This window comes from Papio anubis, chromosome 14, assembly GCF_008728515.1.
Source record: "Papio anubis isolate 15944 chromosome 14, Panubis1.0, whole genome shotgun sequence".
Lineage (NCBI taxonomy): Eukaryota > Metazoa > Chordata > Mammalia > Primates > Cercopithecidae > Papio > Papio anubis.
This window is the reverse complement of record NC_044989.1, coordinates 48988157-49009136: the sequence shown is the minus strand read 5'-3', so window position 1 is coordinate 49009136 and position 20980 is coordinate 48988157. Positions and strand designations below refer to the sequence as shown.

General features: G+C 38.2%; 1 protein-coding gene across 3 annotated transcripts in view; it reads left to right on the top strand.

Annotated features, from left to right (window-relative positions):
- The window catches only part of LHCGR (luteinizing hormone/choriogonadotropin receptor), a 62884-nt gene extending 49379 nt beyond the window's left edge, over positions 1 to 13505 (top strand). For all 3 annotated transcript variants that reach the window (XM_009184166.3, XM_003908644.4, XM_009184167.3), the window contains 3 exons: positions 1142 to 1327; positions 5914 to 5994; positions 11429 to 13505. In XM_009184166.3, the coding sequence (XP_009182430.2) occupies positions 1142 to 1327; positions 5914 to 5994; positions 11429 to 12581 (1420 nt within the window). In that variant the 3' untranslated portion in view covers positions 12582 to 13505. The remainder of the gene's footprint in view (positions 1 to 1141; positions 1328 to 5913; positions 5995 to 11428) is intronic.
- Positions 13506 to 20980: the final 7475 nt, after the last annotated feature.

Genomic DNA, 20980 nt, shown 5'->3' with positions numbered 1-20980 from the left:
TCCCTTATAATGAGGCCCTACCATTTCAAAGAACCTAATTTTAAATTTACTCACTCACAAGACAAACAAAAAAGTCACCAGATCTTCAAAGAGCTCAATCCCTAACATGTCTGAGATAAAAAACCCTATAAAGCAGAATGAGAACCCTGGTTACCTGAATCAATAGGGACACAAAAGCAGGAAAGTCTGAAGCCCCTGGGACAAATTTTGCTGCCTTAATTTTTCCACTGAGGTCCTACAACATCATCATTCCATGTCATCAAGTTCATCTTCCATCGGTCACCTATTGCTCCCCTCCCATGTGCTGAACACCAAGTCTTGGGGATGATTGCTGAGGGGAGCTGTGCTGCTAGAAAAGTTTTGTGGGGCATCAGCAGCAGCCACTTAGAAGATGAGCAGAATTGTTTAATTCCCATTGACTCTTTTCTCCTAACACTTAATGTGTTTAGAATTTTCTTGGACATTGCCTCAAGTCTAGTAAAACCAAAGAGTTCAGGACCTTGTTGACAAAGCCTGACCTTTCCACACAGTTTGACTTGCAAGGTTGTGTTTGCTTGCTTTGAACAGATGAATCAAGTTTGCATTAGAGAACATGCATTCTGCTTTCTAGGTAGATGATGGCTAATGCCACATAGCAGCTCTTAATAAGGTAACCAGCCTATGCTTCATGAAAACCTCTCCTGCAGGGCTTAATCAATCAAAGACTGAAGCATCTGAAGCCCTGAATAATTTCCCCTGGGGTAGAGCACAAAAGCTGATGTAACTGCATGTGCTGGCTGTCGCATAAAGCAAGTGGTTATTTCACTTCTGCTAAGTGGAGAGAAGTAGAGGAAGAGAGAGGGTGGGGAAAAGGAGTTGGAAGAGGGGAGAGACAGAGAAATGCTAATAAATGTATGGTAGGTGCAAGGAGTTATACTTAACCTTGAAAAAAATAATGAGGCGCACATGAGAAAAAATACAGAATTGCTTTTTTGAATTCAGATCTTAGTGAGAGTAATTGAAATGGAGAATTAAGGGGAAAGCAAGATGGAGAAGATTCCTCAGTGCCTATAATGATAATATTGTTGAGGGGAGGTTCCATTCTCTGAATAAAATGTATAAAATAAATAAATAAAAAGCATTTCTCCCCTTTATTGTTCAGGGATATTTCTTCCACCAAATTGCAGGCCCTGCCGAGCTATGGCCTAGAGTCCATTCAGACGCTAATTGCCACGTCATCCTATTCTCTAAAAAAATTGCCATCGAGAGAAAAATTTGCCAATCTCCTGGAAGCCACGCTGACTTACCCCAGCCACTGCTGTGCTTTTAGAAACTTGCCAACAAAAGAGTAAGTAAAAAACAAAAGGTAAAGCCTACCCAAGCTGTGGCCGAAATTCAGATTTCAAGTCAATGAGTAGACAGCTCCACTCCCCTTCACTCCCTGCCTTCTCGCCCAACTCCATAGACATGGGGTCACTTTCAAATAGATAAGGAGAAAACAAACTGTTCTGTTTCCTTGTGGAAACTGCTGCCAAATAGTTGATTCACCCTGAAGTTAGAAGACCTTCATAGTCAATTCTGGGTATACTGAATTAGAGTCCATTTTAGCATTTGCAGAACGGAGTACAAAACTGGCATCTCAAAGGATTTGTTCTAATCCTTATCAGAGAGCATCATTTTTTTAAGCAGAGGAAAAAGCTTCAGGATGGCAAAACTTACCTAATGTTTTAATCTTTAATTTAAAAATGGACACAAAACACTACAGAAGGTTTTCAAAACTATTTCTCTCCTAGTAGACAAGCATCTTCCATTTCAGGACAGAATTATAGCTAAAGATAAGCTTAGTATGGGAACAGAAAGGGAATGAGCTCCTGGATGGTTTGCATCCAGTGGTCGGTATCGTACTGATTCCGTTCATCCAGGGTCGGGGACACGGTGGCTGAATTTCATTCTTTCCTCAGAGCATTGTTTTCCGACTTTTTTTGACTGAGATGCATAGTAACAAATACTTTTGTATTGCAACCCAGTACATGTCACATATGTAACAGAAATAATGCAGAGTGATACTTAACTTTTTAATATGTAATATGCTGATATTTTCTTGTTTACACTATTTTATGCTTTTTTTTATTTTTAATGCCAGTCTTGATGCACTCTATTGCTTTCATGACCCACCAATGGGTCACACAACTTACAGTTGGGACAACACTGCCCTGAAGCGTTATTATTGTAGCCTATGGAGATAGGCTCTATTCAGTTAATCAGATAAGGCACTAAGAGAGTGACACCAGATGCTGCTGTCTTTGTTTGGAATCAACCAAAATGAATTATTTATAATCAACCAGTATGCATTATTTGTACCTCGCATATAGGAGGTTCAGCTCCACCTGAGGCTTTTGGGATAGCTGAGAAGATAAAAACACTTGCTGTATTCAGAGAGTCATGCAGCATTAACTGAGCTTCAAAAACATTAACTGAGCACTCACTATGTTCCAAACACTGTGTGAAAGCCTGAAGGTACAAAGATAAGTCACAGACAGCTGTATGGGGGCAACACACAAGACAGCCAATATTTAAGTCCAACACAGCAAATGTTATGACAGATCTGAGAACAGAACAGAGTGTTCTGAGAGCACTGAGGAAGAGTTTGTTAATGGTAGCAGGGATTATGGAAGGCTTCCTGAGGGAAGTGATTTAGGCTGAGTCTTGAAGAACAGGCAAGAGTTGTCTAGACAGAGTGAGAAAAAGCAGGCAAAGAAGATAGAATGGCTCATATGAAGACACAAAGTCAAGAGACAGTAGATGAAACTCTCTCAGAAAAAGTGAAACATGGACACATGGAGGAAGATGAAACCGAAGAGGAAGCCAAGGAGATGTAGGCCATGATGATCTGAGGGCCAGGCCCAGCTGTTTAGAGGATGGGGAGCCATGAAGACTTTTAAGCAAGATTACTCAAATTTGCTTTTATAAAATACCACTTTGCAGCAAGGAGGATGGTTTGGAGGTGAGCAAAACTGGTGAGAGACCAGTTAGGAAAAGGATAGAGATATTGGTTTATGATAAAGCTGATTCTGGATACCCACATTTTGTGGCAAAGAAATCACATCCCTTCCTGAAATTACTAGCATGTGAAAATTTTAGTTCAGGGATTTTTATTCCAGTAGGTGAAAGAGAAAAAATATTCCTGCAAGGAATATTGGAGAAGAATAATACATAGAAACGTCCAATTTGAATTGCCTCATTTCTCCTTCCTCATCAGTAAAGGTTGAGGCCCTCACAGCCTGCTCTCTTTTCCCATTTTTCTTTTTTTCTTGGCAGGGGTAAGGGTGTTGGTTATTTTCATTTATTGACCTGACTAATGGGTACATAGCTGATCATTCTGTGAGAAATCATTGAGCTGTACATTCATGTTTTACCTGCTTTCTGTGTGTTACAATTTAATTTTCTGATGTTTTACAAATTGCTATTACAATATAAGTCTATTTGAAACTTATGAAAAGGAAACTAGGCAAATGTCATATATCTTTTCTGGTTGTGGCCTTGTACCCCACTGCCCTCAGGGAACCTTGATCTGACGTCACCAAGTAGCCTTTTGGAATTAGCCCCTTCTGAGCCTGTCCTTTTCCATCATGTCCAAATTCTTAATGAATGCAGTTGATAAACCTTGTAATAATGTATCAACAGCATGATAGTTCTTGCATAGAATATGCATGAACTGTGTAGAAACAATGCATTGTCCCATCAGAGATGATGCAAATTTCATTCTCTCTAAAAATAAAGATTGACTGTCATGAGGATGCCATCAGGGCAGTGAATATGAGGAGAGAAGAAATAAGAGACAATCAAGGGCATTTGTAATTATGAAGAAACCACTGTTTTTTTCCTGTAGATCTCCTCTGTGGACAACCATTATTTTTTTAGTCAACTTTTATTTTAGTTACAGGGGTACATGTACCAGTTTGTTACATGAGTATATTGCACTCAGGAAGTGAGCATAATACTCGATAGGTAGTTTTCAACCCATGCCTCCCTCCTTCCCTGCCCCCCCTCTAGTATTCTGCAGCACCTGTTGTTCCCATGTTTCTGTTCATATGTCCCCAGTGTTTAGCTCCCTCTTATAAGTGAGAACATGCAGTATTTGGTTTTCTAATCCTGAATTAATTCACTTAAGATTATGGCTTCCAGCTCCATCCATATTGCTGCAAAAGACATTATTTTTTATGGCTGCATAGAATTATATTGTATATATTAACCACATTTTCTTTTTTTTTTTTTTTTTTGAGACGGAGTCTCGCTCTGTCACCCAGGCTGGAGTGCAGTGGTGCGATCTCTGCTCACTGCAAGCTCTGCCGCCTCCTGGGTTCATGCCATTCTCCTGCCTCAGCCTCCCTAGAAGCTGGGACTACAGGCGCCCGCCACCACGCCCGGCTAATTTTTTTGTATTTTTAGTAGAGATGGGGTTTCACCGTGTTCGGCAGGATGGTCTCGATCTCCTGACCTCGTGATCCGCCCGCCTCGGCCTCCCAAAGTGCTGAGATTATAGGCGTGAGCCACCGCGCCCAGCCTGTACCACATTTTCTTTATCCAATCCAGGCACCCAGGTTGATTCCATGCCTTTGTTATTGTGAATAGCATAGCAATGACCATACAAGTGCATGTGTCTTTTTGGTATAATGATCTATTTCATTGGGTATACACTGAGTAATGAGATTGCTGAGTTGAATAGTAGCTCTGTTTTAAGTTCTTTTAGAAACCTCCAAACTGATTTCCACAGTGGACGAACTAATTTACACTCTCATCAACAGTGTATGAGCGTTCCCTTTTCTCAAACTGTAAAAATCCTAGAAGAAAACCTAGGAAATACCCTTCTTGACATCAGCCTTGGCAAAGAATTTTTAGCTAAGTCCTCAAAAGCAATTGCAACGAAAACAAAAATTGACGAGTGGGACCTAATTAAACTACAGAGCTTCTGCACAGCAAAAGAAACTATCAACAGAGTAAACAGACAACCTACAGGATGGGAAACAATACTCACAAACTATGCATTTGACAAAGGTCTATAACAAACTTAAACAAATCAACAAGCACAAAAATAAATAACCCCATTAAAAAGTGGGCAAAGGGCATGAATAGAACAGCATTTTTTCATATGTTTGTTGGCTGCTTGTATGTCTTCTAAAGAAAAAATGCTCATCATCACTAATCATCAGAGAAATGCAAATCAAAACCACAATGAGAAAAACAACAGATGCTGGCAAGGCTGTGGAAGAAAAGGGAATGCTTATATCCTATTTCTTTACTCATTTGTATCTCCCTTAAATTCCATCCCTAGGTAAGTGCTCCCTCAGGTAAGAACAGGCCTCATTTTATTTTATTGGTATTTCTCCAATTTCCATAGGCTAAACTTCTTAGAGGGAAAGATGGAGGAGTAGGGAGCACCCACATATGTTTCTGCACATAAGAAAAAATAACCTGAAATTCACATCATGATGTCAGGTCCGGCATCTTCAAATCCTTACAAAAAAAAAGGTGCCCAGTTATAATTCAAAACCATGAACACAGAATGATTATTTGTTAAGGCCAATGTGGAAAGGAGAGTGGTAAGGAGCAAACCTTAATATACCATAAAAGTAGCTTTTATAATCATTGAAAAAGCCTTGATTCAATATGACAAATTTAAGTTTTTTCATCTCTAGTGCCCACACAAAATGCTTAGTATTCAGAAGCATTTTATCTAAGCTGGAAGCACTTTAATGACAATTCAGAAGCCTTTACTCTCTCCTCAGGAAGCATTTCAGTTAGGACAATGGTGCAGAACAAGATGCTGGTGTAATAGGTAAAGAATTTGCATGAACAAAGCATAAATAGATGCACAATCAGGTTTAGCTTGAAGACCAAAAGCTCAAATGCTTTTTTTAACCTCTTCTCTTTCAGACAGAATTTTTCACTTTCTATTTCTGAAAACTTTTCCAAACAATGTGAAAGCACAGTAACGAAACTGAATAATAAAACATTGTAAGTATTTGCATGCAAGGAAACTCAGAAGTCATATCTTGTTCTGTATGTACCTTATTATCAGCATCAATTTTTTCTTTTGATACAGTCTTGGGGAGCGGTTGCAAAGCATCTTTAAATAGTTTTAAAATGGGAATTTTTTCTTTGCAATTGACATCAAGTTGATCAAGCATCTCTTTCAACTGTTTAAAAAACTATTTTAAAATGTTCCTTAATATTTATTCTAAAATTATATTAAAGCCTCCTCAAAAATTAAAACTTTGCAGGTATTCTGATGTCACCAAAGGCTGATATAACTGATAGCTTCATTTGTAAGAATTTCCCCTAGTCACATGGTCAACATTCCACAAAGATTAACTAATTGCAAACGTAGCTTAAAAGTAGCCACTTCCCTTAAAGGAGACTTAGGCTACCTCAACAACTATGCTCCTGGGCTTAAAATTAGTCTTCATGGTATCGCTAACATACACTGGATGGAAGCTACATTGCTGTTTTACTGACTAACTTTTAACACTTTTCTGCTATAAATGCTGACTGCCTTGGCATTTCACTTATCTTCAACTGTAAAACAGCATGCCTCAGAAGATAATCCCAGTGTCCCTATGGCACATTTACTAAGATTTAGATTTTATTATGCCCCCATGAGTCCTCCAGACTACAAAACTAGAGGTCCCTCTGAGATACTTTGCCAATCTCTTTCTGAAATTTTCTCTTCTTTTCTTTTCCTATCAGTCTCCAAGTTAGACAAATGCTTCAGGGTGATGTGGTAGAATGACCCTGGACTTTGGGGTTCCATTCCAAGGATATGAATCCTTGGAAGTAACCTTCCTGTAACACTGAGTATCACTGGCAAAATTTATCTTTTTTGAGACCTTTCTCCTCATCTGTAAGGAACAGCAGAAAATACCATTTGGCTTTCAGAACCATGAGAATGAAGGAAGTTGCTAAGCAATGTGACAACACCAAGGGTAAATAAGTATTACTGTCTCCTTCTTTTCCTTTTCTCACAGTAGGTCTGGCACCCATATCCTCCAGTGGCCTTTTCTTCTCCCTTCCCACCATCTTACTCAGTATTCTATCAGTAACCTTCTATGTAACTCTTTTGCAACCACATGACTTTATTCTTATCAACAAGAAAACATTTATGGGTATAGTTAATAACAGCACCAAGGAGTGGTTTGAGGGGAAGGAAGACTTCAAACCATCCTCCATATAATCCTCACCAGTCCTCACCGTAAACCTTCCCAAATGAGCATAAACAACCTTAAGTTTGCTATGCTATGCTATCACTGCTTTAAGACAAGTCCCTAATCTCTAGCATCTTCAAAACTAACCGAAATTAACATAAAATCTAAATACAAAGAGCATTCTCCTTGTGAAAGCATTTTATGCTAAATCTCCTACCTCCTGCCTCCCACCAGATAGCCATTCCTCAGTGCCTAGAGTTTAGAAATTCTGCAGCCAGCCGCTAAGCCTTACCTATTCTCCCCTAGATAATGCATCCTTACCTCTATGGCTGGCCCCATTGTCCTCCTAAAATTCCCATCTTTTCTCCTTTCTTTCTTGTGACTGGAGCAGCCGTACTACAGCTCTCCTTCCTCTGATTCAATATTACGAAGCCCATGTGAGTCCATTCATACTCACTGTATAGCCTCCAATACTAAAGACAGCTCCGTGCTGGGCTTTGTCAATAAGCGTGATGCTGCCCTCAGGAGCCATCCCAGGACACAAACGTAAGTAACGGCAGGTGGGCATTTAGTCTGAAGACAAATCACCAGGGAGAAAAATTGCTAGACATATGCCCAGTAGGGCAAAAAAAAGAAAGGACAAAGGACCAGACAGCGAGAAGAAGTGAGAAAACATGTTTGACCTCTTATTGATATAAATTTAATCAGAAATCATGGCAGAATTTTTAGAAGTTTTACAATAGTGCTTCTAAGAACTGAAGTAGTTTTGAAAAGGGGAAAGGAGTAAAGGAAATCAGGAACAGTTGGAACGTTTTCACCTAATTTAACAAAGGCTATTATTTTCTATGAATCATCCAGAGAGCTTACTTAAAATGCAAAATCCTGGGCTCTGCCTCTAGAGATTTTTTATTCAGGGTTTGGAAAGCCAGGAGTCTGCATTTTAACAAACACCCTGGTGATTCTGATGGAGCTGGTTCAAGGACCACACTTTGAAAAACAATGAGAGTGAAGTTAGGGGAAAGGTCTCTGAACTGTGGTTATGAAGACCTCATGCTGCTACTGTCACTATCCCCGAGAGACCTTGGAGAAGTCCTCCTTTAATCTTGGTTTCCTTACCAATAAAATGAAATGATTCAATGAGATGGTCTTTAAAAATCTTTTTTTTTTTTGAGACAGAATTTCGGTCTGTCACCCAGGCTCAAGTGCAGTGGCACAATCTCAGCTCACTGCAACCTCTGCCTCCTGGGTTCAAGCGATTCTCCTGCCTCAATCTCCCAAGCAGGTGGGATTACAGGTGCATGCCACCATGCCCAGCTAATTTTTGTATTTTTAGTAGAGACAGGGTTTTGCCATATTGGCCAGACTGGTCCAAACTCCTGACCTCAGGTGATGTGCCTGCCTCGGCCTCCCAAAGTGCTGGGATTACAGGCATGAGCCACCGCGCCTGGCCTTAAAACCTTTCTAATGCTAAGAAATTAATGATCTATTTTCTTTAATAGTTCTTTATAACCATCTTCCCCCTTTAAAGATTAAAAAATGGTAATTATATTTATGTCTATGAGAAGAGGACAAACAAATGTGCTGGTTATAACAATATTTAATAATAAAACACGGGAGGTTCCTATGCGGTCTTCTGTACATAGCAGCAGCCCTTCTCTAGTTCCAAATTGGGCTCCACAATACTCGAACATATTTTCAGAGTCCCAGGTCACAGATTTTTTTCTTTTTTAAAATCTGTGTTCTTTCCCTTCAGTATTGTGTTCTTCCAATTTATTATTTCCTCCACTCACTGAACTAGGTATGCACTTAAAATACAAAACATGAGAAGTTAGCTTTCGAAAGTACAGAAAAATATCCTTTTAGTGTGTTAGAACCATAAGGTTCCTCATGTATTATACAAAAATGTATTACAAATACATATATGTAATGGCCTTGACAGAAAAAATATGCCCATTTCTCCAGTTCCTAAGATTGTATTAGCAGAAGATAGGTAAAAACAAAAATGTTTGTTGAGCCTACATGCATCATGCTGTGTGCTCACTGTCCCTGTATCCTCTCAATTCCTTTCAGAGCTAGAATCATCCTGGTTTAGAATTATTCACTCTACAAACATTTACTGAATGAACACTCTGAGCCAAAACTGTGCAAGACACTGGGATTTCAGAAATGAGTAAAACCTAGTCCTCTGTTTTCAAGAAGTGAATAGACAATTAAAGAAGATAGACATGCATCATCACTTAATTGCAATATGTTTTGATAATTGCAATTGCACTAAGTTCAGCTCTGGCAGGAGGATAAATAATACTTGGGGAGTATAATCAAGAAAGCCTTCATAGAAGAGCTTATCTTTACAGATGAGGAGGAATTCACCAGAGAGGTGAGGAAAGGAAGAAAATTCTAGGCAGAAGTATGTACAAAGACAGAAGAGTGAAACAGTAGAACTTATTCAGAGAGCTACAAGTCATTTTATGTGACCAAAGAGAAAGTTGCCCAAGGGATCTGCAAGAGCTAATTTTAAGAATCCCTAATATTGATTGCTTCAAGAATTATTCTAAACATTCTACATGTATGAATGCATTCAATTCTTAGCACAACTGTAACATAGAAGGTATGATTATTATCCCTACTTGGCAAATAAAGAACTTGAGGCACACAGATATTAATTAACTCTCCTGGGATTACACAGTCTGTAAGAGCTGTGCTAGAACTGGGTCCTGGAAGTCTCGCTCCAGAGCCCATTCTCTGAATTCTGCAGCACTACTGCTTCTTAGAGATGAGGTTGGAGAGATAAGCAGAACCCAGACCAAGGAGGGCCTTGGAAGTCATCACAATGAGTTTGGATTTTATCTCATAGCCAATGAGAGCCTGGGGCAGGTTTGAGTTCAGTAAGTGAAATTAGTAACTTTGTATTTGGGAAAGGCCGTTCTAGAAGGAACATACAGAATGGACTAGGGAGAGGGCTAAAATTGGAGAAAGGATATCAGGAAGAAAACTAATTGCTCCATAAGAAAGGACAAAAACCCAGGCCGGGCACAGTGGCTCATGTCTGTAATGCCGAGGCAGGTGGATCACAAGGTCAGGAGATGGAGGCCATCCTGGCCAACATGGTGAAACCCCGTTTCTACTAAAAATGCAAAAAATTAGCTGGGGGTGGTGGTGTGTGTGTGTAGTCTCAGCTACTCAGGAGGCTGAGGCAGGGGAATCGTTTGAACCTGGGAGGCAGAGGTTGCAGTGAGCCGAGATTGTGCCACTGCACTCCAGCCTGGTGACAGACCCAGACTCCGTTTCAAAAAAAAAAAAAAAAAAAAAGAGCAGAAAAAACCCTAAACTCAGGAAGTATCAGTGGGGTTGGAAAGGAGTGGCAAAGGAAGGACTGTTCTTTCAGTAGGGACAAAGTACCTCTTAAGCCTCCCTCTGTCTTTGACTCATGCCCCTAAAGAGCAATGTTTTCACCATCTCTTCCTCTTGTTCACAACTATATTCTTCCTCTGCTCCTAAATTTCTAATAATCTATCTTTGGTTTCTATTTCTCGATTGGACTATTTGATTAGCCAGGGACTTAAATGCAAACAAGTCCACCAGTAGCAAATGACTTTCAATAACATGAGCCTTCCATTTGTGTTCTACTACATGCAAACAGCTTGGTAGCAGTTTGGGTGGCAACTAAATGAGAGATAAATAGCTAAGAAAATGACAAGAAAGGATTATTTTAGATTTACCAAGCATACATTGTCTTTCTAAACTTGTTTTCAAAAGAAAATCATCCTTTGTAAACAGCTTCATTAACTTTTTGCATCAATGTTTTATATATATGTATATATACACACATATGTGTGTATATATACACAACATATTTACATATATACACACGTGTATATGCATGTATATACATATATATACATATACATACATATATACACACATATGGGTATATATGTATGTATATATGCACACATATGTATATCTATGTATATATACACACACATATGTGTATATATGTATGTATATATGTGTAAATATATATACATGTGTGTAGATATGTGTATATATAGTCTAATGGCTTTTCATTCCCTTCTTAAGGAACTCCTACATCAAATCAGAGTTCTCAAATAATTTAATAAACGTAAGGCTGAGGGTATTATGGATTTGTTTGCTTTTGTTTCTTTGGCTTTAAAGAAACATAATTCTTGAATTTTTTTAATACTCAGAGAAAATCTCTTACATCAAGCCAATAATTCTTCTTACAGTTATTCTGCCATGCTTGCTGAGAGTGAACTGAGTGGCTGGGACTATGAATATGGTTTCTGCTTACCCAAGACACCCCGATGTGCTCCTGAACCAGATGCTTTTAATCCCTGTGAAGATATTATGGGCTATGACTTCCTTAGGGTTCTGATTTGGCTGATTAATATTCTAGCCATCATGGGAAACATGACTGTTCTTTTTGTTCTCCTGACAAGTCGTTACAAACTTACAGTGCCTCGTTTTCTCATGTGCAATCTCTCCTTTGCAGACTTTTGCATGGGACTGTATCTGCTGCTCATAGCCTCAGTTGATTCCCAAACCAAGGGCCAGTACTATAACCATGCCATAGACTGGCAGACAGGGAGTGGGTGCAGCACTGCTGGTTTTTTCACTGTATTCGCAAGTGAACTTTCTGTCTACACCCTCACCGTCATCACTCTAGAAAGATGGCACACCATCACTTATGCTATTCACCTGGACCAAAAGCTGCGATTAAGACATGCCATTCTGATTATGCTTGGAGGATGGCTCTTTTCTTCTCTAATAGCTATGTTGCCCCTTGTGGGTGTCAGCAATTACATGAAGGTCAGTATATGTTTCCCCATGGATGTGGAAACCACTCTCTCACAAGTCTATATATTAACCATCCTGATTCTCAATGTGGTGGCCTTCATCATAATTTGTGCTTGCTACATTAAAATTTATTTTGCAGTTCAAAACCCAGAATTAATGGCTACCAACAAAGATACAAAGATTGCTAAGAAAATGGCAATCCTCATCTTCACCGATTTCACCTGCATGGCACCTATCTCTTTTTTTGCCATCTCAGCTGCCTTCAAAGTGCCTCTTATCACAGTAACCAACTCTAAAGTTTTACTGGTTCTTTTTTATCCCATCAATTCTTGTGCCAATCCATTTCTGTATGCAATATTCACTAAGACATTCCAAAGAGATTTCTTTCTGTTGCTGAGCAAATTTGGATGCTGTAAACATCGGGCTGAACTTTATCGAAGGAAAGATTTTTCAGCTTATACCTCCAACTGCAAAAATGGCTTCACTGGATCAAATAAGCCTTCTCAGTCCACCTTGAAGCTATCCACATTGCACTGTCAAGGTAAAGCTCTCCTAGACAAGACGTGCTACACAGAGTGTTAACTGTTACATGAGCAACTGCATTATCGAATTGTTTTTAAACCTATACAAAAAAAATACCTGTACCAGTAATTTTAACACAAAGGGTTGGATTTAGGAAATTATTTATTGTTAGGTACATTGGGCAAGAGACCTCTACCTAACAGAAAGTGTAGTCTATGACCACTGCCATACTAAAAACTATTTGTCATTGCTATAGGGCATCAATACCCAAGTTGGGAGCATTTAGAAATCTTTATAGAAATTTTGCCACAGTAATTTTGTTTGATGAATCTATTAAAAAAAATGAGGAGGTATTTTGCATAACTTTTTTGCATTTTTATAATTTGTATGGCATTCTATAAAAATATTAGTTCATAACAGATCAGAAATTTAAAATAACTGGCCTTTTTCCTCAGGTAGTTTGAAAAACGCACTCTAGAGATGCACTGTCCAATCTGGTAGCCACTGGCCACATGTGGCTAAATTAAAATTAAATAAAATGAAAAGTGTAGTTTCTCAGTTGCACTAGCCACATTTCAAGTTCTCAATAGCTACATGTGACTAGTGGTTACCATACTGGACAGCACAGACACAGAATATTTTCACCACCACAGAAAGTTCTATTTGTTCTATTATAGAGACTTTTATCTATCCCCTATCTGGATTCTACTTATTTATAATTTAAGGTAAACATCTAAAAGCACATTTCAGCCTATTTGCTTAGTGAAACATTAAGCTGTAGACTGTAAACTCCTCGTGAGTAGGAACCCTGTCTCAGTTCATTTTGTTTTCCTGCTTCCTACCTCAAGATCTTGGCAATGGTACACTACAAATGTGCTGAATTAGAATTACTCTGAAGTTATGAAACATATAATGAAAACAATTTTTTTCTAGAGCTTATATTTTTATTTGAATGAAATAAAATGTTTAAATATTTAAAAATAATTAAGTTTCATCTTTTCTATCCTTTGGAGAGTATAGGAAAATACATTCAGTATTTGCTAGAAGATATTTTTACTTATTAGAATTGGTTCTTATAGGACAACAAAACTATGGTTTTAACTACAGTGTTTTTTGTATGCTCCTTTGACTTTTTTAAAGTAACTCTCATTGAAAGCTAATTCTATACCAAACATCTTGATAAATGTTATATAATTTAACCCATTTAATCTTCATAAAACTCTATGATGTAGATACTATTCACATTTTATAGGAGAGCAGAACCTACAATTTGTCAATGTTCTCAAAACAAATAAAAGATCCAACTAATAGAATTTAAACTCAAAGCTCTGATTCAGGACCCCAGCCTCTTAATCACTGTATTTTACTGATTCCCATATTAGTAAAACAGTCATCTAAGAGTTTAATATGCATTCAAAGTTCCTTAAATTTTCCCCAACATTTTATGTTTTCAAATGTGCAGAAAAATTGAAAGAATTGTACAGTGAACACCCATACAGCACCACTTAGGTTCAACAATATTTTACCATATTAGCTTCATTACATATGTATGTAATTATCCATGATTTATCAATTCATCTTATTTTGGATACATTTCAGAGTAATTTGTAGACATCAGAACTTAGCCCTAAACATTTTAGCACTCTTACTACTAACCAAGATATTTATTTACATTTCTAGATAAAATTTACATAGAATGAAATGGACAAATCTTAAGCATGCCATTTAATGAGTTCTGAGAAATGCATACACCATGTGACCCAAACTTCTCTCAAGGCATAGTAATATAATATCATCACCCTCAGAAAGTTCCCTCATGCCCCTTCCCAGTTAATTCCTGACCCCCAGCCCCAGAGGGAAGGATGGTTTTTTATTTTTTCTCCCACCAATTAGTTTGTCTGTCCTAGAACTTCAAATAAACAGAATCATATAGGACATACTCTTTGTATAAGGCTCCTTTGACTCAACCCAATGTATTTGCTACTTATCCATGTTATTGCTTGAATATTGCTGATTAGTATTACATGGTATGAATAGAACATTGTTTCTATTCTTCTATTAATGATCTGTGCTATTTCCCATTTTTAGCTCCTTTGAGATTTTATGATATAAATGTATAGACATAACTAGACACTCTACACATCCAATCTGTTTTCAATCCTTATGCCACTGTGCAAAGTGATTCAAAGGATCATAACATTATAAATTTTATAAAATCTCTTCTCTGTATTGTGTTTTTCACATTTCTGACTTTTCTGCTGCATAACAAGTTACTTGTCTTTATTCATATGCAGGCCTCTCTCGTAAGCTAGTGTTCCAAAATTTGTCTCAGCAATATAAAAGAATACTAATTAGTCGTGTTGCTGTATACCTAACACAAACTTTCTGATTCATATATAAATCCCAGAACCAAAACAGCTAAGAAAGCAAAAAAAGCATAAAGGAAAAAAAGGGAAATAAAATCTATTCTTGTGGAGAAACTTTACACACTCAAATGCAGTTTGAGACCAAGCTACTTCTACATATACTCTGACAATAACTTGCATAACCTTTGCACAAAAACTGATGTTTATTTTCTACACTATAAGTTTTAACACATGGAGGTACAGTATATTGTCTTCCTCATTCTCATTCCCATATTCTTCAGTTGCTAAGATCTACCAGTTATTCTTCTGAATTGTCTTCTACACCAGTTTATATTCCAGGGCCAGGCATGGTGGCTCATGCCTGTAATCCCAGCACTTTGAGAAGACAAGGCAGGAGGATCACGTGAGGCCAAAAGTTCAAAATCAGCCTGGACAACATAGTGAGACCCCATCTCTACAAAAATTAAAATTAAAAAATTAGTCAGGTGTGGTGGTAATGTGCCTGTAGTACCAGCTACTCAGGAGACTGAGATAGGAGAATCACTTAAGCCCAGGAATTCGAGGTTGCAGTGAGCTATGATCATGCCACTGTACTTTAGCCTGGGCAACAAAGTGAGACCCTGTCTCAAAAAAAAAAAAAATTCCCATGTAAATGTAAACTGAAAAAAAATTGTATTCTTATTGCCACACCCACATCTCAGATCATTTTCCCCTTACTCCTGGAGTATCTCCCTAATTTTTATTCCTATCCAATCTTTCCCATGTCCATACTCTCATACCCACTACCACTGATTAATCGTCATAAAATCCTATTTCACCTTATTATATACATGCAAAAAAAAAAATCCTGAGCAATTCATCGGACCATAAATTTACATTTTAGAGCTTAGCCTAACATTCAGAGAGTCCTAACTTTATTTCTACTGATCTACTTTAAATCTACTAACTGTATTTCGTGCTGATTTTCTACATGAAACAAATTGTTCTAATCACTTTTCCCTAGCCATGCCGTATGAATCTCCATGCTGGAGCCATGCCATTCTTACTGTCTGAACACCTTATCCCTTACCTGTCCTTCCCTGCATCCTTTAAGGCCCTAAAACAACCACAGGTTTATCTTTTTTATCTTTTTTCTTAAAACAAAACAAAACAACCAGAGTCTCACTCTGTAAGCCAGGCTGGAGTTCAGTGGTGCGATTATGGCTCACTGCAGCCTCTACTTCCTGGGTTCAAGTGATCCTCCCACCTTAGCCTCCCAAGTAGCTGGAACTACAGGAGTGCACCACCATGTCTGGCTTTTTTTTTTTTTTTTTTTTTTCTTGTAGAGATGGGGTTTAGCCATGTTGCCCAGGCTGGTCTTGAACTCCTGTCTTCAAGCAATCCTCCTGCCTTGGCCTCCCAAAGTGCTGAGATTACAGGCATGATCCACCATGCCCAGCCTTTTTTTTTTTTTAAATTAAACTCTCCTTACTTTTTCCTTAATCTGCTATAGTCAAGACTCTTCCTTTATCCAAAATAAAGTAGGACACAAATAATATACAACCCACAGTGATCTCTCTCTTTGGACTTCTTTAGCATTTGTCCTCTGCGTCACGCATTTGTCTCTTACCCTACACTGCTGGGTTAATTATCTTTACAAGTACACCTCTTATTCACCTATGATAGGAGTTTTTTTAGTGGTACACTCATCTCTGTTTCCAACTATATCTAGAGTCTTACACATCATAGATGATTCATAATTTTTTAGCTGATTCACTTTTATAACTGAAAATAAAAATTGTCCTACTTAAGAAGCATTTCCTATGAGACGGTCTCATAGAAAACATGTGTATTCTTATTCTGTATAATCTCTCATTATATATTTGATGATTTTGATACCTAAATCATCAAAATGCAATACTCGATAAATTTATATTTCTGTTTTGTATTTTTTGATTAATATTTGATATTTTCACTGGTAGGCTGCAAAATGGCTAAGAGGGGTTAATTCATCTGGAATAACTCATCTAAATTTACAAAATGATTTTAAAAGGCAATGGTATTTTTTCCTCTATTTATAACATTTTCTGTAAAGGGCATGATTTTGGTTTCCTCAAATTGTAGTGAGTCCACATGTAATTAAGAATCTCTGTCACAAAGATTTCAATAAATGTGTTTATAATTAGAAATAATGATTTCTTCAAAATGAGCAATATTTTTATCTTTTTCTTCCCCTATGAGTTATTACCTAGGGCTTTCTACTCATAATTTACCCTTCTAGTTATAAATCACAACATTCCCACTGGCTTAGAGTGTATTTACCTGAAAATCAGGATAATATTAACCTACTAATATGAGTCAAAATAAAATCTCCCATTAAATCCCCTCCCTTTTTACCCACCACAATTAACTGATGCTACTCACTCTAAAAGTTATCCTTTTTCCTACACAATCTAAGTGACTGAAACTGAGTGTGTCAATTAGATTTCTTGCTCCTCTATGAAGTCTGAGCTATAGAGGTGATTATTTACATATATTACAGCCATGACTGAGGTGTTCTGCACATTGAATAAAATAGGTAAATGTACCAGACAAGGTCAGTTGGTCAGTCCCTAAGAGACTAACTGTGCAAACTCAGCAAGATCTTCTTAGTCTACAGAGAGAAGAAGAAAGTATGCAAGAAAGAGCTACAGCATAGGCCAGGTGTGGTGGCTCACACCTGTAATCTTAGTACTTTGGGAGGCCAAGGCAGGCAAATCACTTGAGCTCCCAAGTTCAAGACAGGCCTGGGCAACATGGCAAAACCCTGTCTCTACAAAAAATACAAAAATTAACCAGGCATGGTAGTGCCTGTAATGCCAACTACTTGGGAGGCTGAGGCATGAGGATCTCTTGAGCCTGGGAAGTGGAGGTTGCAGTAAACTGAGATAGCACCACTGCACTCCAGCCTGGGTGATAGAGCCAGACCTTGTCTCAAAAAAAGAGAAGGTGAGGAGAAAGAGGGGGGGAAGGGGAGGAGAAGGGGAGGAGAAATGGAGGGGAGGGGAAGGGGAGGAGAAAGGGAAGAGAGGGAGGGGAGGGGAGGGAAGGGCTAGGGGAGGGGAGAGGAGAGGAGGGAGGGAGGAAGGGAGGGAGGGAGAAAGGGAAGAAAGAATTACAGCATGCTAACAAAAACACTTGAGAAATTCTCAAAGTATACTGACATAGAAATTTCTCTACCTATAAAAGAGCTTAGAAATGACATTTACCAAGAGATTGTCTTTATAAGAACTTAAGAAACTTAGAGTATTTTGTTATAAAAATGCAATAGGAAATGTTTACCTTGGACATAATAAAGATGTTCCTGAAAGGAAAAGTAATATGATATCAAAACCAAGTCTCAGGTAAACTCTCCTGACTTACAGGGCTTAAAGAATAATTTTCTCTTTTAAAATGAACTAGTGTGTCACTCTATCTTTACTACACAGGTTAAAAATGTAGGTAGTGAAATCAATTTAGTGGGTCAACACGATCAATTTTTTTAATGAAACAAAACAGAATCAAATAGATGATGCTGGGAAGGCTATCATATGCTAAAGGCAAGCATAATTTTCTGAAACTTTTGTCTCATTTGTGTTATGTGTGTCAGTCGACATGCAAATATATACTGAGTTGTTAAACTGTATTTCTTAGTGTAGATTCAGGCCAAAAAATGTTAAAGTCACTGTTCAGATGACTTCTCAAGAACTAGGATTTTTCCTAGCATTATCTGAGACTAATAAAAAGGTAACAGATCCAAAATAATTTGGTGATCTCTTAATTATCTCTGTAGTCACCAATAAAACTATGTAATTGGTTTATGTTAGCACACAAGGAAAATTATTATTGTTTTGTGATAAGCATACATTTAAATTGATTTTTTGCATTTTTAAAAGATGAGGGGCATGAGAGCAAGCAGAGACACAAATGGAACAACCATGACTTAATCTTTAATGATAAAATACACTACACAAATAAAGAGGCCCAATATAATAACAGTATGTGTAATATGCCATTTAAAAAATCACCAAAGTAAAATGAGATTTTAAAGTTCACAGTGAAGAAGAGGAAAAGAATTTTAGAAACAAATACTATTGCCTCCCTCGGGCACTTGAACCAACACATTAATTCCCAGCTCCCAGGTGTGTATACCATATCAATAAATTCAGCCCTTAATTTGCAATAAAATTTGCCTGGGGAAAATACAGAATGACTGGGTGGGCCTGAAAGAAAACAGGAAGAAGACAGTACACTTCTCACCTGTAATCCCAGCACTTTGGGAGGCCGAGGCGGGCGCATTACGAGGTTAGGAGATAAAGACCATCTTGGCTAACACGGTGAAATTCTGTCTCTACTAAAAATACAAAAAATTAGCCAGGCATGGTGGCGGACACATGTAGTCCCAGCTACTCGGCAGGCTGAGGCAGGAGAATGGCGTGAACCCGGCAGGCGGAGCTTGCCGTGAGCCGAGATCGCACCACTGCACTCCAGCCTGGGCAACAGAGAGAGATTCTGTCTTCAAAAAAAAAAAAAAGAAAGTACACTCCTCAGCCCTGGAGTGGGTACATTTCAGAGACAGATGCAAAGGGCTCTCTTTTTACTTTCCATGTAGAGAATACAGACATTTCATGGAAGGCAACACTCTTGAAAAGAACGCACAGCTCCTGGGAGTTCTCAAGATCCAGAGAAGGATCTGGAATAGCACTGGTAATAAGGAAAAGGTCAATCACTTTTGGATGAAGGTCAATCACTAAGGATGAAGAGGGTCTAGTGGGAGAATACAGCTGGGGACCAGCCCACTCACTAGTACTAACTGAATCCTCATGCGGCTGCCAACTTTAGGCCAGAGACAATACCCCATCCATGTTGCCCAGGGCTCAGAGGAGATCCATCCAGATTTCGAGAAGATATACCAATAGCTGAGCCTCTTGTGTAGGACACAAAAGTGTTGGAAAAAATTAAACTCCCCAATAGGGTTGCTTTCCAAAAAGATTTGGGGAATTTGCCCTGTAACCAGTCAGATCCAGATATCGAATCCTTAAGGAGCTTTAATAGGCCATAACCTACTCATCCCTGTACTGCTTTTTGTGTGACAGTTACTGTCCTTAAAAACACCATTCAGGGATAAAAACAGAGCTCCTAGACTTACAGAGCATATGTGCCCCACCTGTTAAGAGCAGCAGAGTGATGGGGGAAAATGTTTCTTTGAGAGATGTGAATCTACTAAGGAAGAGAGTATTATAGAATAACATTGGAATATTAATTTGCTTTGTTTTTATTGCTACGGGAAAATGAGGGCTATTTATCTGATGTTTTGTTTCCTCTCTGTGATTTCAAGACAGTTATCCATTCCTCCGTATCTCAAATGAAATTGCCAAAGCAGAAGTTCCTGAAGAGAACATATCTTCTTGACTTTTGTTTTAGAAAGCCTAACATCAATGAAGGAGATCCTGGTAAGAAAAAGAGAGTGAGGCACTGCCTTTGAAGGGGAAAGGGTTTGCAAAGGGGTCTTCCACTGCACAAAAAACAGAAAAAGTAGGGAGAGAGAAAAACCCACCATGATTAGGCAAAATAAAGAAGTATAAAATTTCAAGAAGTAGAATAGGAACCTAACCCACTTCCTCACAATTCACCAGAAATATAAAGAAGAATGGCCTAGCCAAATGGTAAGTTCAGAGAGGCTGATCCTTAGCTATAGGGATCCTAGCCTCGGCAAAAATTTTCATGTTCAAATAATAGTATAGGCATCTGCCTCCAAGGGACCATCTGGGCTTAAACAATCAACATATTTCCAGTAATCAGTACAGAATTAAAACCCAAAGAAGCCTTTTTGAATATCCCACTACTTAAAAGACTCCCAAGGACGTTCTATAACATGGTTTGGTGAGAGGTGGGAGGAATGCTGGTCCCAATCTAATAACTGATACTGACTTTACCATGAAGGGGAACTGAAATGTGATTTAAATTTTACTTCAAGAAAAAAGAAATGTGATACTTTTTCATGTTCCATTATCCTGATGCATCTATGCTTTGTAATGGTATAGAATGAGAGTTTTTAAAAACCCTGTTAAGGCACAAAACGAAATACATATAAAA